Below are 14,307 nucleotides of genomic sequence, written 5' to 3'. Positions count from 1 at the left end.
CCTCCGCCCGGGATGCTGCGCGGCGCATCTGCGGCATTTCCTGGCCGCCGCGCCGCAGACACTCGCCCGCGCCCCGGGGAGAGGAAGGGAGGGCACAGCGGGGGAGAGAGGAGGGAGGGCGTAAAGGAGGGGGCGAGGCGGCGGTCAGCGCCCCGGCTGGCTCGGCTCCGGCCCGCGCCGCCCGGCCCCTCCCGCAGGCAGCGCCGCGGCACCCGGGCCCCTCTCCGGCCCGCCCACCGGTCCACCGCGCGGCCAAGCCCGCCCACCCCGGACGCTGGCTGGCCGGCCCGGGTCCCAAGGGCGAGGTTTCTATTTGGGACCCACAACAGGTGCCTGGGAAACAAAGCCGCGGATCGCGCCACACGCGCGCGCAGCCCCCGCGGGGCTCCCGGGAGAAGTGTGGGAAATACTCTTCGATCCGGCCGCTGTCACAGAAGGACCAGTTCGCAGGGACAGCGCAGTGGGGAGAACCGGGGGTCCGCGCCCCAGGCGCATCTGGGGGCGGGCGGGGGTCCTGACAGCCTGGAGACGCCTGCGCCTGCGCGCCCGCCGCCCCGCGGCCCGGGGACCAGCCGGCGGTCCCTCCCTTCCGCCCCCCAGAGCCGGCCCGCGCATCTGCCGCGGCCACAGCCCAAGTCGATTCACGGCACCCATCTCACGTTGCCACCTCCCTCCTTCTCCCTACCATTATTCACCCCACACAGCACTGGTCTCCACTGAATGTGAGTAAAATGGGTACAATTCCCTTCGCTTTGGCATGTATCATACACTAAAGTGGTGAGTTAAGAGTCCACTGGAGAAACCGGTTGGTACCCAGACATGTAAACAGGTGTGTTTAAGAGGACTGACAGAACTCAGCCGGCCTTGGAAGGAATCCTGGCTCCTGACTATGTGATGTGGCCAAGTTACTTATCCTGTCTTCATCAGGATAATCATATCATAAAGTTCATCATGGGCTTCCCTGGTGGCGCAGTGGTTGAGAGTCCGCCTGCCGATGCAGGGGACACGGTTTAGTGCCCCAGTCCGGGAAGATCCCACATGCCGCAGAGCGGCTAGGCTCGTGAGCCATGGCCGCTGGGCCTGCATGTCCGGAGCCTATGCTCCGCAGCGGGAGAGGCCACAACCGTGAGAGGCCCGCATACCGCAAAAAAAATTAAAAATAAAAATAAAATAAAGTTCATCATATATCATCATATCATAAAGTTGTGATATCTCAACTTTATGTTAACTTGATGTGTTAGCTGTTGTTGTTATGATTATTAGATGAACCATCTCATTGTTGACTCTCTGATTTATGACAGCTTCACCTCTGCCCACATCTCCCCTTCCTATTTCTTCTTTCATAAGTACTGACTTTTTGTCCTTGATGATTCTTTTTTCTCTTTCAATGATGTGAATCTGGATCATTTTCCATGAATTGTTAGATGGGAATGAGTACTCTTGGAAAACTGTATACTCTTGATAAAACTTACTTGAGTTAGAATTGGAAAGCTTTACTTCTCATCAGTAATTGGCCTATTTTTGTTACTCCAAACAAAGCAAGACCACACTTCTCTTTTCTGTCCTGACCACTGATCTGAGTTTGATCCACTAAGCCTTTAGGATCACTAGAGTTTTCTTGCAACTTGGCATGTATTTATGTATACATTAGTTCATGAAGTAACAAACAGGGATCATATGGGACACCTTCTGGAAATGAAAGGGTTAGCAATTCGATCCCTAAGAGTCATCCCATATACAGACCACATATATACAAATGGAGATCTCTCAAAACTGTCTTATCTCCCTCACAGTGAGTAAGGTCATTAAGGGCATAGTCTGATCCTTCATCAGAAATTGACACCCAGTAGCACCCAGTTTTGTGAATACAATCACTGCACACTGCAGTGATTTTAACTGTCTGTTGAAGGAACCAGTCAAAATGAACAAGCAGCATTTGGGGTTGTTGGTAAAAACAGCCTTTACCCCATGCATTCTTGGAAAGATAATAAAGGATCAATCTGCTAATAATAATAGTGTATTCCATAGGGAAGCAGCAAAAGCAGAGCAGTTAAGAGCTTGGCCTCTGGAGTCAAGACGGCCTGAATTCAGATCCTAGCTCAACCACTTCCTATGACCCTGGGAAGAGTCTCTCCTCTCTCAGCAGATTTCTGGACTGAAAAATGGAGAAAATAATAGTACCTACTTCATAAAATTGTTGGGAAACCTAAATGAAATAACATATTAGGTGCTTATGAGAGCATCCAGCCATCAGTCAGCTGTCATTTATAGAGCATTTTCCATGTGCCAGGGAATCTGCAAAATGTTTTGCATTTACTACTTTAATCATCACAGCCATGATCTTTTGATAGAGAAAATGAAGCTGAGAAATGTTCAGTACGTTTTCCAAGAAAACGCAACTGGTTCATGATAGAGGAAGAATTAAAGTCCAAAGTCCGACTCTGCCAAGGTCCTTACATTCTAACTTCAAAGAATTCACATGGGTCCAATATCCATACTTTAAAATAACACTGTCACTGGGCTTCCCTGGTGGCGCAGTGGTTGAGAGTCCGCCTGCCGATGCAGGGGACGCGGGTTCGTGCCCTGGTCCGGGAAGATCCCACATGCCGCGGAGCGGCTAGGCCCATGAGCCATGGCCGCTGAGGCTGCGCGTCCGGAGCCTGTGCTCCGCAACGGGAGAGGCCACAACAGTGAGAGGCCCGCGTACCGCAAAAAAAAATAATAATAATAACACTGTCACTAACAAACCATGTACCTTTACAGGCACTTCAAAACTGGAAACCCCAACTTACAGTATCCTGCAAGTAAGAACAGCAGATCTGTCTTACGATGATGTTAAAGGCATTTACAGTGGGTACAAAGCCCCTTTCTTTCCATGTTACCATGTCATTCTCACCTTGATCCTGAGAGATCAGAAGGGCATATATTATAGTCTCAGATTTTAAAATGAAGACATTACAATAAATGCAAAAGCACTTTTAAAAATATAAGTATCAGACATGTGACACCATCACCAAAAAGACTTTTGGAAATGTACGTCTGATTATGTCATTGCACTGCTTAAAAATCTTCAGGTGATTCCCCACCAGTTACAGCACAAATAGTCCAATCTCCTTGGAATTGCCCGAAAGTACCCTTACAGTTTCTGCTCTTCCCTACAAATCCCAGGCTTTAGCTACACAGATGACTTGCAGTTTCCATTTGAACCCGTCTCCCTGCTGTGTACCTGTAGCTCCATCCCTCGGTAGTGGCCTTCCCTTTCACTCTAGTCCATCAAGCTAGTTAAATCTCCTCTCAAATAATACAGGTACTCACAGCCATTGCAGCTAATCTCTCACCCGTGTTGTAACTGTCTCACAGCACATCCATGGTCATGTTAGACTAGAACTTCTTTCAAGGCAGAACTGTGTGCTTATCTTCATTTTATTCCAGAGGCTTAATAAATATGTATTAAATGTGAATGACTTAAGGGATTCCCCCTGACCATATGGTCTTTTTGACTTTAGACATTTTCATTCTATTTTATTTTCACGACCTTAAAAACAAATAAAAATATGAGACTTTCAATTCCTTTATTACTAAGTAATGAACATGATGGATGGACATCCTCACACCATTTCTGACCCTTGCCCCGTCTCCTACTAGGGATGAACTTCACCGATGGGCCGAGTTTCAGGCCAAGTGTGAAAATGCCTAATAAAATGAGAAGTTGAAATCTGAATGGTATGTTTTCCAACTACTCACTGCACCAAATGCCCTGAGATGCCCTGTTCCCTTATCCTCACGCTGGATGATCTGTGGCAAATTTAACACAAAATCTATCTGGATTTCACAGTTTAGCCACATGACAATGAAACAGATATTTGCAGACTGGCCCCTGAGCCTATGCTGGGGCCAGTGATGAAATGATTATGACGTGTGGCAACAGCCAATTTACCGATATTTATTTTAAACACAGTAAGTAGTACATGTCCATACTAGGGCTGCGTATTCTGTTTGTTGTTTTATTTTGTTTTGTTATATTTTTGAAGAATTGATATAATCTTAAAAGTATGTAACTCAGAGGTCTCCAGTGCACCAACTACCAGTAACTTCATAGTAAACCTTTTACAACGTTACAGTAAGACATGGCCCCTGCCCTCCCAGAGCCTACAGTCTACTGACCCCAGCACCCGCTTGTCCACTGCACCCAGCAGAACCCCCAGGTCCCCCATTCCTTCCCTACCGGCAGTGTACACCGACCACTACTACCACCAGCCTCTCCTGACTTCCTGTGTTAGTTTATATAACCTCATTCCCCCTGACAAACATATGCCCTTCCTTCTCTCATAAACCTTCCTTCACTACCAAAAGCAAAATACCCGTCTCTGCCACCTTTAACAAAACTCTCAAAGACAGAAGGACCTTGTACCTTCCGTAAAAACGCAAAGGACAGGCATCCCAGGCTTTCTACAAAGCCCCATCAATATCTCACGCCCCCGCCTTTCACCCATCTTCCCTTTCTGCTGAGCCAAATATCTGGTACCCTGGTTCTGGCACTGTCTCCTCCACTCCCTTGGCGGTATCTTGACAGGGCAAGGAATCAGGCCTCGGTGGCCAAACACTTTTTGGTACTCGCCCAGCTCTGCACCTCTCCCAGGCCACCCCTGCCCACTCTCACTTGGCTCCCAAGCTGTCTCCATCCTCCCTCCACCCCATTGTCCCCCTCCACCCTCCTCTTCGAAGGCCTGGGTGAGACCAGCCAGCATCTCACAACAGAAGCCAGAAGAAGCTCAAAGCTGTTGCCCCAGAAACCTGGACTAGAGAATGGCTGGCTGGGTCCTGTTTGTTTTTCCCGTAATCAGAAAATCCCACTGGGGGACACTAGGGGGACTCTCAGCCGCCATGAAGGCTGGGACCTGAGCTAGTCCCCTCCAGTCCCCACCCCCACCCCCGAGGGAGTACAAGTACCAACTTTGCATGATGGTGGGAGGCAAAAGAAACTGAGTGGGAAAGGGCCTGGGGGAGAGAGTGGGGGAGGGGAGAGAGGCCCGATCCACTGCAGAAACCAACTCCAATAAACACCTGGCCTTTGGCCTTTACAAGAGAGCTCCCCAAGACACACCCCAATCTACCCCATTACCATTTCTGAGAAAAAAAAACCGAGGAACAACCACCCCAGAAAGCACAGCTCACATACACACAAACCACACAGGCACTGCCGGCGGGGGGATAGATTTCCACAGCAGGCTCAGCTTTCAGCCAAGTAAAACAAGCCATCACTTCTGGGACCTAAAGGCAGTGCAAGGGAACACTGGGTAACAGAAACACTGGCCCCTCCCAGGTATTAATTAATCAGGGATGCATGATGGCTAAACCCTCAAGAGCACAAGGGGCAGAAGCTGCTACAAACACATGATGCTGACAGAGATGCTACACTTAAAAACACACACACACACACACACACACACACAAAACCGCATCCAGGTTGCTAAAATACCCTCCGCAATTCTGGGTACCAGAACCCAGGAATCTACCCCCACCACCCCCGTTAAATGTGGTCGCTCAGAGCTCCCATGCAAACATGGAAACGAAGCTTCCAGCAAACACACCGGGAATCACTGAGTTAATACTTTCAGATTGGCACGGTGGCGACTGCACATAAATAGGAAACTTCAATGCAGATGCCTGTAAATATCCCCTTGGTTTCAAAGGTATCTATTCCTCCAACTAGAAGACAGGGCCAAACAGCTTAGTCACCAGCAGGCAGGGCCAATCGCTCTTTTGATAAATCAGGACAGAAAGTAAACATGGTCATCCTCCTTCTCCACCTTGAGCGCAGATCTCTGCCCAGCGCATCAGCTCCCAGCCAGACAGGGCCCCCGGGGACTCCATGGGTGAATTTCCACAACTCTCCTCGCACCTCCCTCTATCCCCTGCCCCCGCCCCCACTTGCTCTTACCTGCTATCCTAAGCACTGCCCTCTCCGCAGGGTCCAGCACCGAGCCCCCGTGGATCTTTCTTTTCGATCTCTCATGTTTAGGCAAATTCCAGGGTAAGGTATCTCCAGGAGCTGGAGATGCAGAGCCAGATTTCTGGCTGAAATCATCTTCATCAGAAAAATCCGCAGAGGAAGACATCGAGCAGCGGTAGGACGCGTTCCCCGAACTCTACAGGGGATGACACAGAAAAAAAGCATCAACAGCAAAACACTCACGTCGGCTCGTCCATCTCAGCAGCCCCCTCCCTGCCCCCAAACGGAGTCCGGCATCCTGCATCATCTTCAGCGCGGACGGGGGACCCACACCAGAACCGACACCCAAGGCTCACCATCTTCCCTGGGCCACGGCTCTGACACCGGCCACACGCCCCGGGCAGCTCCAGTTCATGGAAGATTTGCGCCCAAGTGTGTGGCCTGCGGTCCGGCCACCAGCTCACAAATGACTGGCCCAACAATGAAGCCAGAATCCACAGCCTTCCTGTTACAAACCTATAGTATTTGGCTCCCCCACCAGGCCAGGACCGAAATTTTCCATTACTAGCCTGCTGCTTAATTCATTAACGCAACTCACTCCAAGTTGCAAAAACAAAGCACAAATGCAGGATGCTGAGTCCCAATTCCTTTCCGTTTCCAGTGGAGTCTCCCCTCTAACCAGGTTTGAGCCCTCGTCCCCTTTAGTTAATTTTCTTCCTGAGCTTGAAGCTGGCTCCCAGAAGAGAGCAAGGCGGGAGGAAGGGCTGATTATGAGAAGAGCCTTTTCTGAAGACCGGGAGGACACAAAAGACTGTTTTCAGAAGCCAAAGGCAGTGCCAATAAACAAACATCTGAACTCAGCTTAGAGTTCTTGAGATCATTTAAACTACTAGCAAAGTAACAGCTGCCAGTGACGGAAATGAGAATGATGCAGCAGCTCCCCTCCGCCCCTGGTCATTACACAGTGAAATGAGAAACATGAGGCTTTGACCCACATGCTTGGCCTGACCTCAGTCTCCCTTCCAGGAACAGGAGCCGGTCTGCAGGGCGTATCTCGCATTAAAGGGTCTGTCTTCCCCACAGGGACAAGGCACCAGACGTTATCCCTTCCTCCTTGGTTGAGTTAAGTTTGTGATGATTCAGGGAGCCACCAGCTTACCATGGAAACGAGGATGCCGACTATCTGTGCTGTGAACAGAGTTCTAAACAAGATAAAGCATCCAAGGGAAATCTTCACTTCCCCATTTAGAACTTTGCTGAGGCTCAAGATGCAAAACTGGTGTAACTCGAATTCCTGAAATGGAACTTGCAGCCTCAGACTCCTACGAAGCCGGGTGGCAGGCAGGAATCAGTGGCGCGCTCCCATCAGAGTAGAAACCCTGGGCTGCTCACAAAAGCAGTGGTGACGCAGCAAAAACAGGCTGTGTGACAACATCCCAAGGCGTGTGGAATAAACCAGAAGTGAATCAGGACCTCGCCTCCATCTATTCAGGCATGACAGTCCTTATTCACTTCTACTGGCCAACACCATCATTTTTTTTTTTTTTTGGAGTAAAATTGCTCTACAATGTTGTGTTAGTTTCTGCAGTACAATGAAATGAATCAGCTATATATATACCTATATCCCCTCCCTCTTGGACCTCCCTCCCACCCCTCCATCCCACCCATCTAGGTCAACACAGAGCACCGAGCTGAGCTCCCTGTGCTATACAGCAGGTTCCCACTAGCTATCTATTTTACACATGGTAGTGTATTTATGTCAAACCTAATCTCCCAATTCACGTCCACATGTCCATTCTCTACGTCTATGTCTCTATCCCTGCCCTACAAATAGGTTCATCTGTACCATTTTTCTACATTCCACATGTATGTCTTAATATACGATATTTGTTTTTCTATTTCTGGCTTACTTCACTCTGTATGGCAGACTCTAGGTCCATCCACATCTCTACAAATGACCCAATTTCGTTCCTTTTTATGGCTGAGTAATATCCCATTGCATATATGTACCACATCTTCTTTATCCATTCATCTATCGTTGGACATTTAGGTTGTTTCCATGTCCTGGCTATTGTAAATAGTGCTGCAATGAACACTGGGGGACATGTGTCCTTTTGAGTTATGGTTTTCTCAGGGTATATGCCCAGTAGTCGGATTGCTGGGTCATATGGTAGTTCTATTTTTAGTTTTTTAAGGAACCCAACACCATCATTTTAAAAGTACACATACTATTTCCTGTAAAGTGTCTAAGATTTACCTTTAGCTTTATTCTTTCCCCCCAAAAGCAGTCTTCCATTTTACTTTACATGAAATGTCATCACCTTGGTTAATTATTAACTTATTTAGATTTTGTGTGTTTTCCTAGTGGCAATCATGTACTATGCAAATAAATAAATAAAATTGATTTTCTGTATTCGCTGGAGTCCACAGAGAGTTGTGAGGAGCATTAAGTCAGTCACAGGATGCTATCAACCTACTTTATTTTCCATGCTTTTCTGAAAATTCATCTTGAGCTCTCTCCGTGTTGCTGGCTGGATTGGTGAAAAAGGATGACATTCTTAAAGACTTTTTCAAAAGGGTATTGGGTTTCCTTGGTTGCCTTCTGTCTTCCTTAAAATGGCTTCCTACCTGTCCTTATGAAAGGTCATCTTTTATCTGTGAGCTTGTATTTCTTGTTGTTTCCTATACTCTTTCAGTGAGGATAGTAATTTGATTGTTTTTTACAGACAGACTTGGGGAATAACTGTTAAAGGACTGCCCCCATACAAAAATCCCTGGTTACTGATTTTTGTAGACAGAGTAAAATTTTTAATGGTTAGCATCTCAGCTGATGGAACAGCAAAATGTGATTTATGCCATGACATAAACACCACTCATCACACATAGCCAGATGGGAACAGTTACTACCCTGGACCCAAGGGTGTTGACTGGTGCAGCCTCTAATCTGGACGTGTCCTTGGTAAATGGATGAGAAAGGAAGACAAGACAATCGGCAATACCTCTTTCAACAACATGGCAAGGGAAATATGGACACACGCAGAGGAAAAGCACGCTGACTTATACATGACAAAGTCTCTCCCCTGGCTATGTGACTCGAGCGTTTTAACCATTAAAGTATTCAATTTTTCCCCACAATAATTTTCATGAAGACTTTTTAAATATAAGGTAAACTATACAAAAGTAGGCCCATTTGAACCCTGGAAAGTAAGAATCGATTTTTTTTTATCATTTATATGTTTTGTATTCTGAGAATTACCTTTTAATTCACTTTTGAATTTTTAGACATATGCACTCTTCGGTATAGAAATTTCTTTTTTTTTTAGCCTTATTTGGTTGATTTATTTAATTTGAAGTTTCTTTTTTTTCTCGGTAGTGTTTGTTTGAAGTTGGCTCTTTAGCAGCCAATGAGGTAGAGACTAAATTGGCCACCTTTTAAGGGCTACTGAATTTAGTCTTTTAGGCTACAAGTGTGTGATTCAGTAAATGAGCTTACTTTAGTGAATGAAAGGTTGTCTGTGGTTTCTGTCTTCAAATCTGGGGAAATTATATTTGGAATCTTAATAAATTTTCATTCACTGTTATGTCAGTGGCATTCATATCAATGAATAAAACAGACTTCATAAAACAAGCATTCCAGGTGGGATGCTGTAAATTCTGTCACTAACTTGTTCTTTCCTAGTATCAGGCAAACTGGCTGATCAGATAGCCGATTTTTTTTGTTTCTTTTTTGTTGTTGTTAATTCTTTTTTTATTGAAGTATAATTGATTTACAATGTTGTGTTAGTTTGAGGATTCTTTTTCAGATTCTTTTCTCTGAGAATGGATTAAAATGAAGCTGCTTTGAAGTCAATTGACCCTCTAAAACTATTCTTTATTGATTTCAAATGACTTGCCAATTCACGTCTCTACCTTTGGGGGTTAGAGGACTGAGTGTGAAAGTACAGTTCTCCTTTCTTATGGAAAAAGCAAACATATTCTCTGACCCAAAGTCCAGAGCCTAACCTTTGATGTGGGGCTTGGAAGGTAAGACAAAGGAAGAGGGCTCTTGGGACCAGCAAAACCCCGAGTTCCTCCTGTCTCTTCCTCTACTCCTGTTGCTTAAGGTTTGATTCCTGTTAAAATATAAATATCTATGTCCATGATAGAAGATTGGTTAAATAAGTGACAGTATACCCATACAATGGACTACCCTGCAGCAATTAAACAAAAATGTTATTGATCTACATTTAGCAAAGTGGGAAGGGTTCATATAGAATGATTCCTTTAAAAAATATCTGTGTGTGTGTGTGTGTGTGTGTGTGTAGATAGACAGACAGTAAGATGATTTAAAGATGAATAGGTAGATACATGATAGGTAGATAGGTAACTATCTACCAATGTGTAAACAGCAGTTATTTCTGGGTGATGACTAATACTATGAATGAATTTAGTTGTATTCCTTATAAGTTTTTAATCCAAAACAAATAGTACACAAAAATATTATTAAGAAGAAGAAGATACTACGTCAAGGGTCAGAGAAAATATCAAAGGTTGAAGGAGGAAATAATTATTTAAGCCAGTGTTTTTAACTATTTGAGGCTCACAGACACCTCTGAAAAGTTGATGAAATCTAGGGAAGCCTCTCTTCAGATCAAAGCCCATCAGCAAATACACACAAACTTTGCATGTGATTTTATGGAATTCACTGCCCCGGGTTAAGCCCCCAATTTACAACCATGAACGGTCAACCCCGTTTGGCATGTGTGTTGAAAATGGAAAAAAAAAAAAAAAAGGTAAAGAATGTGGAGTATTCAGAAGAGGAGAAAGGTAATTAGGATAGTAAAGACAAAGTTGGCCCAGGTCATCATGTTTTTAACATTTGGCTTTTTATTTTTTATTTTTTTTAAATAAAGGACTGTGAAATACCTCTGGCCCTGATATTGGATCTCTACAACCAAAAAAACACAAAAACAAAAAAAAACACTAGGTTGTGAGAAACTAAAACCCCAAGCATTGTGTCTTATTACAACCTACTTATTAAGGCAGTTTGAACAATTGAATTAGATCACCGAAAGCTTTAAAATGACTTTCCTAATTGCCAATTCATTCACGTGGTATAAAAACAACCCAAATCTCCTAAAGCCAGGATAATTACATAATGTGACATTTTTAGAAGGGAACTAAACAATAACTCCTCTAACTGAAACCCCGGTGGGGGATCTGAGACTAGTACAATGGAGCTGCCTACCCTGGAAGCTGCCCAGCCTCAGTACCATGAACCAGAGGAAAGTGCCAGGAAGTTGCCTCTGCCCCAAGCTGCAAGAAACAAGTGCAGAGATAAGGCCTTGGGAGGCTTCCAGATAAGGCTCCCAGAATCCCAGAGGCTGGAACGTGGTATTTCACAAACCCGCATACCTGAGATTTATGCACATTTCTGTAAGCATAGTTCCAAAAATTTAACCAAAAAGTAAAAATAAAAAGCCTATGAAGAATCAATTAGACGAATCCAGATTGGGGGGCATTCTACAAGATAATTATCCTGGTCTCTTCCAAAAAGGAAAAAGGTCAATGTCACAAAACATACACACCCCCAAAGCAGGGACTTCTCTAAATTTAAAAAGAAAACAGAAGCATAACAACAAAGTTATGAACCTTGATGGGAGCCTGTATTTCTTTTTAAGCTGAAAAGACATGTTAGGGACCATGGGGAGAATCTGAACCTGGATCATGGATTGTTTATCAGCTGATATTGGGAAATTACTGTTAATTTTCTAAGGTGTGCTAATGGTATTTCGGTTATGTAGGAACACATCCTTATTCGTGCTGTCTGCACTTGTTCTCAGTTGTTTCAATAAAAACAGAGAATTGTGTTTATATTGGCATGTGGCAATAGGTTAACAGTAAGTCTTCACTGTACTACTCTCCCAACTTTCCTATAAATTTGAATATTTTCAAAACGCAGGGTTGGGGACACACAGAGTAAGGTCTTTTTTTTTTTTTTTTTTTTTAAGTGTTGCTTAGTCTAGGCCTGTTCTCACAAGATGACATCACCCGGGTGTACATCCACGGTGACAGCACCCAGCTAAGTAATTTCCCATAGCATCTCCTCATAGAAACTTGGAGAAAGCAAGGGACCGACTTCAAGGGGACCCCAGAGCAAGGTGATCTGCCTGCTTCTGTCCGGATCACAGTTTTAGCTGGAAGAATATTAAAAAAGCACCTCTGTGTTATCCACTTACTACACAATCCAGTGAACACAAAGTTAGTATAATATCACAAAATTTTTTACATTTTATATAAACCCAAAGAAACCACCAAAATTTAGAGTAAGTGAAGATCTAATTTTGTTTAAAATTCCGTTGATTCGCTAAGTACAAATACTAACTTCTTACATATTGCATAAAAATATGCAATCTGGCCCAAGACTATTATTCTATACTAGTTTTTTATTTGGAAATAAGTCCAAAAGCAAGAGCACATTATCTGATTTTAGAAATCCCAAGGAAAACCATCTCTACCACAAAGATATAGGTATAGAAGAAAAGAGTTAAGGAAAATGTAAGAAAATGTGTTTAACCCCTTGAAGACAAAATGACCTAAGGAAAACTCCTGAGGAAGGACATTTTAAATAATATGCCTAAAAGAAAAGCAAAACATAACTCTGAAAATCGTCCCACAACACAGAAACACATTAAGAAGACCAACAAACACTGAAAACATCTCTTTACCTAGAGAATACTTAATGTTATATTTCAAACATGTTTATTTACATCAATCAGTTAAAAATATATCTTAAGCATCCATAAGCTTCTGCCTTGGAGGAGTTTAACATCCAATTGGGAGAGTAAAGGTGATAAGAGAGCCAACCTATAATTGAATATTATCATTTTATCTTCACATATTAGGCTGAAAAAATAAGTCTTCCAGCTGAGTAACATAAATACATACATAAAAATATGGTTTATAGCCTAAAGTCAATTAGGAGAGAGGGGCTGATTCAGGAACAGACTGGAGCATCTCTGGTCCCTTTGGAAGCCAGGATGGAGATGCAGGTGTTCCCCGCCACCTGCCTGCCTCCAACAGTATCATCCAAAACTGGCAATGCTGAGAGATGTGTTGTATTGCCCTGCCATTTTATTTTAAGTTATCTTATTTTATATTTATTGGCTGCACAGCACAGCATGCGGGATCTTAGTTCCCCAACTAGGGATTGAACCTGTGCCCCCTGCAGTGGAAGTGTGAGGTCTTAACCACTGGACCGCCAGGGAAGTCCCTTATTTTATTTTTTTAGAATTTATTTTATTGAAGTATAGTTGATTTACAAAGTTGTGTTAACTTCTGCTGTACAGCACACTGACTCAGTTATACATACATATGCATTCTTTTTCATATTATTTTCCATTTTGGGTTATCACAGGATATTGAATATAGTTCCCTGTGCTCTACAGTAGGACCTTGTTGTTTATTCATTCCATATATAATAGTCTGAATCTGCTAATCCCAAACTCCCAATCCTTGGCAACCACAAGTCTGTTCTCTATGTCTGTGAGTCTCTTTCATAAATAAGTTCATTTATATCATATCTTGGATTCCACATATAAGTGATATCATATGGTATTGTCTTTCTCTTTCTGACTTACTTCACTTAGTATGATAATCTCTAGTTGCATCCACGTTGCTGCAAATGGCATTATCTCATTCCTTTTTATGACTAATATTCCATTGTACATATGTACCACAGCCTCTTTATCCATTCACCTGTGCACGGACATTTAGGTTGTTTCCATGTCTTTGGCCTGCCCACTTTTAAAAACTAACTATTGCCAAACATTTAAAAATTGGGAATTTTACATGAAAATACAGATCCTAGAGGTAGCTTCCCCTTTTTAGAAGGAATGCATGCTTTCCGGGCTGATACAGAGCTTACCAGCCTCTTTATCCATTTATGACACCTGCCCCTGCAGGCATCTGACTTTGGGCCCCTGCCATAAATTAAGGCAGGGGTGACACTGTTGCACTCAGAGATTACAAAATGATGGGGTGGGGGGGGAATGTAGGTATAATGGTAATCAATAAAAAGGGGCTGGCAGTTTACAAATAAAGGAGAGGAGAACTGAAGAGGAGGCTACAAAACAAAACCAAAAGAAGAAGGCTACCAAAGATCTCATTTAAATTAGTGTCAAACAGAAATGCGTGATGCCATTCCTACTGACGCCCCTGTGCTGATCTCATTCTGCTCCATCCCCAAAAACCCTGGAAACAGGACCCACTGTATGACTCTGGAAGTGCTGGCCCATGAGCTCCGTGAATCTAGCTGGCCCAACTACTGCTGAGCCCTCTGGTTTTGTTCCTGCCCCTCCCCATGCACAAGCCTG

The 14,307-nt window shown here is 44.0% G+C and overlaps 1 protein-coding gene across 1 annotated transcript in view; it reads right to left on the bottom strand.

Moving 5' to 3' along the window:
- The window catches only part of DST (dystonin), a 496,398-nt gene that overhangs the window by 388,947 nt on the left and 93,144 nt on the right, over positions 1 to 14,307 (bottom strand). Inside the window, exon 4 of the mRNA XM_007471189.1 lies at positions 5,942 to 6,149. Within this exon, the coding sequence (XP_007471251.1) occupies positions 5,942 to 6,149 (208 nt within the window). The remainder of the gene's footprint in view (positions 1 to 5,941; positions 6,150 to 14,307) is intronic.

Source organism: Lipotes vexillifer, unplaced genomic scaffold, assembly GCF_000442215.2.
Source record: "Lipotes vexillifer unplaced genomic scaffold, Lipotes_vexillifer_v1.1 scaffold302, whole genome shotgun sequence".
Taxonomy (NCBI): Eukaryota; Metazoa; Chordata; class Mammalia; order Artiodactyla; family Lipotidae; genus Lipotes; species Lipotes vexillifer.
Note: the sequence above shows the minus strand (reverse complement) of the source record. Positions and strands in the feature narration are given on the sequence as shown.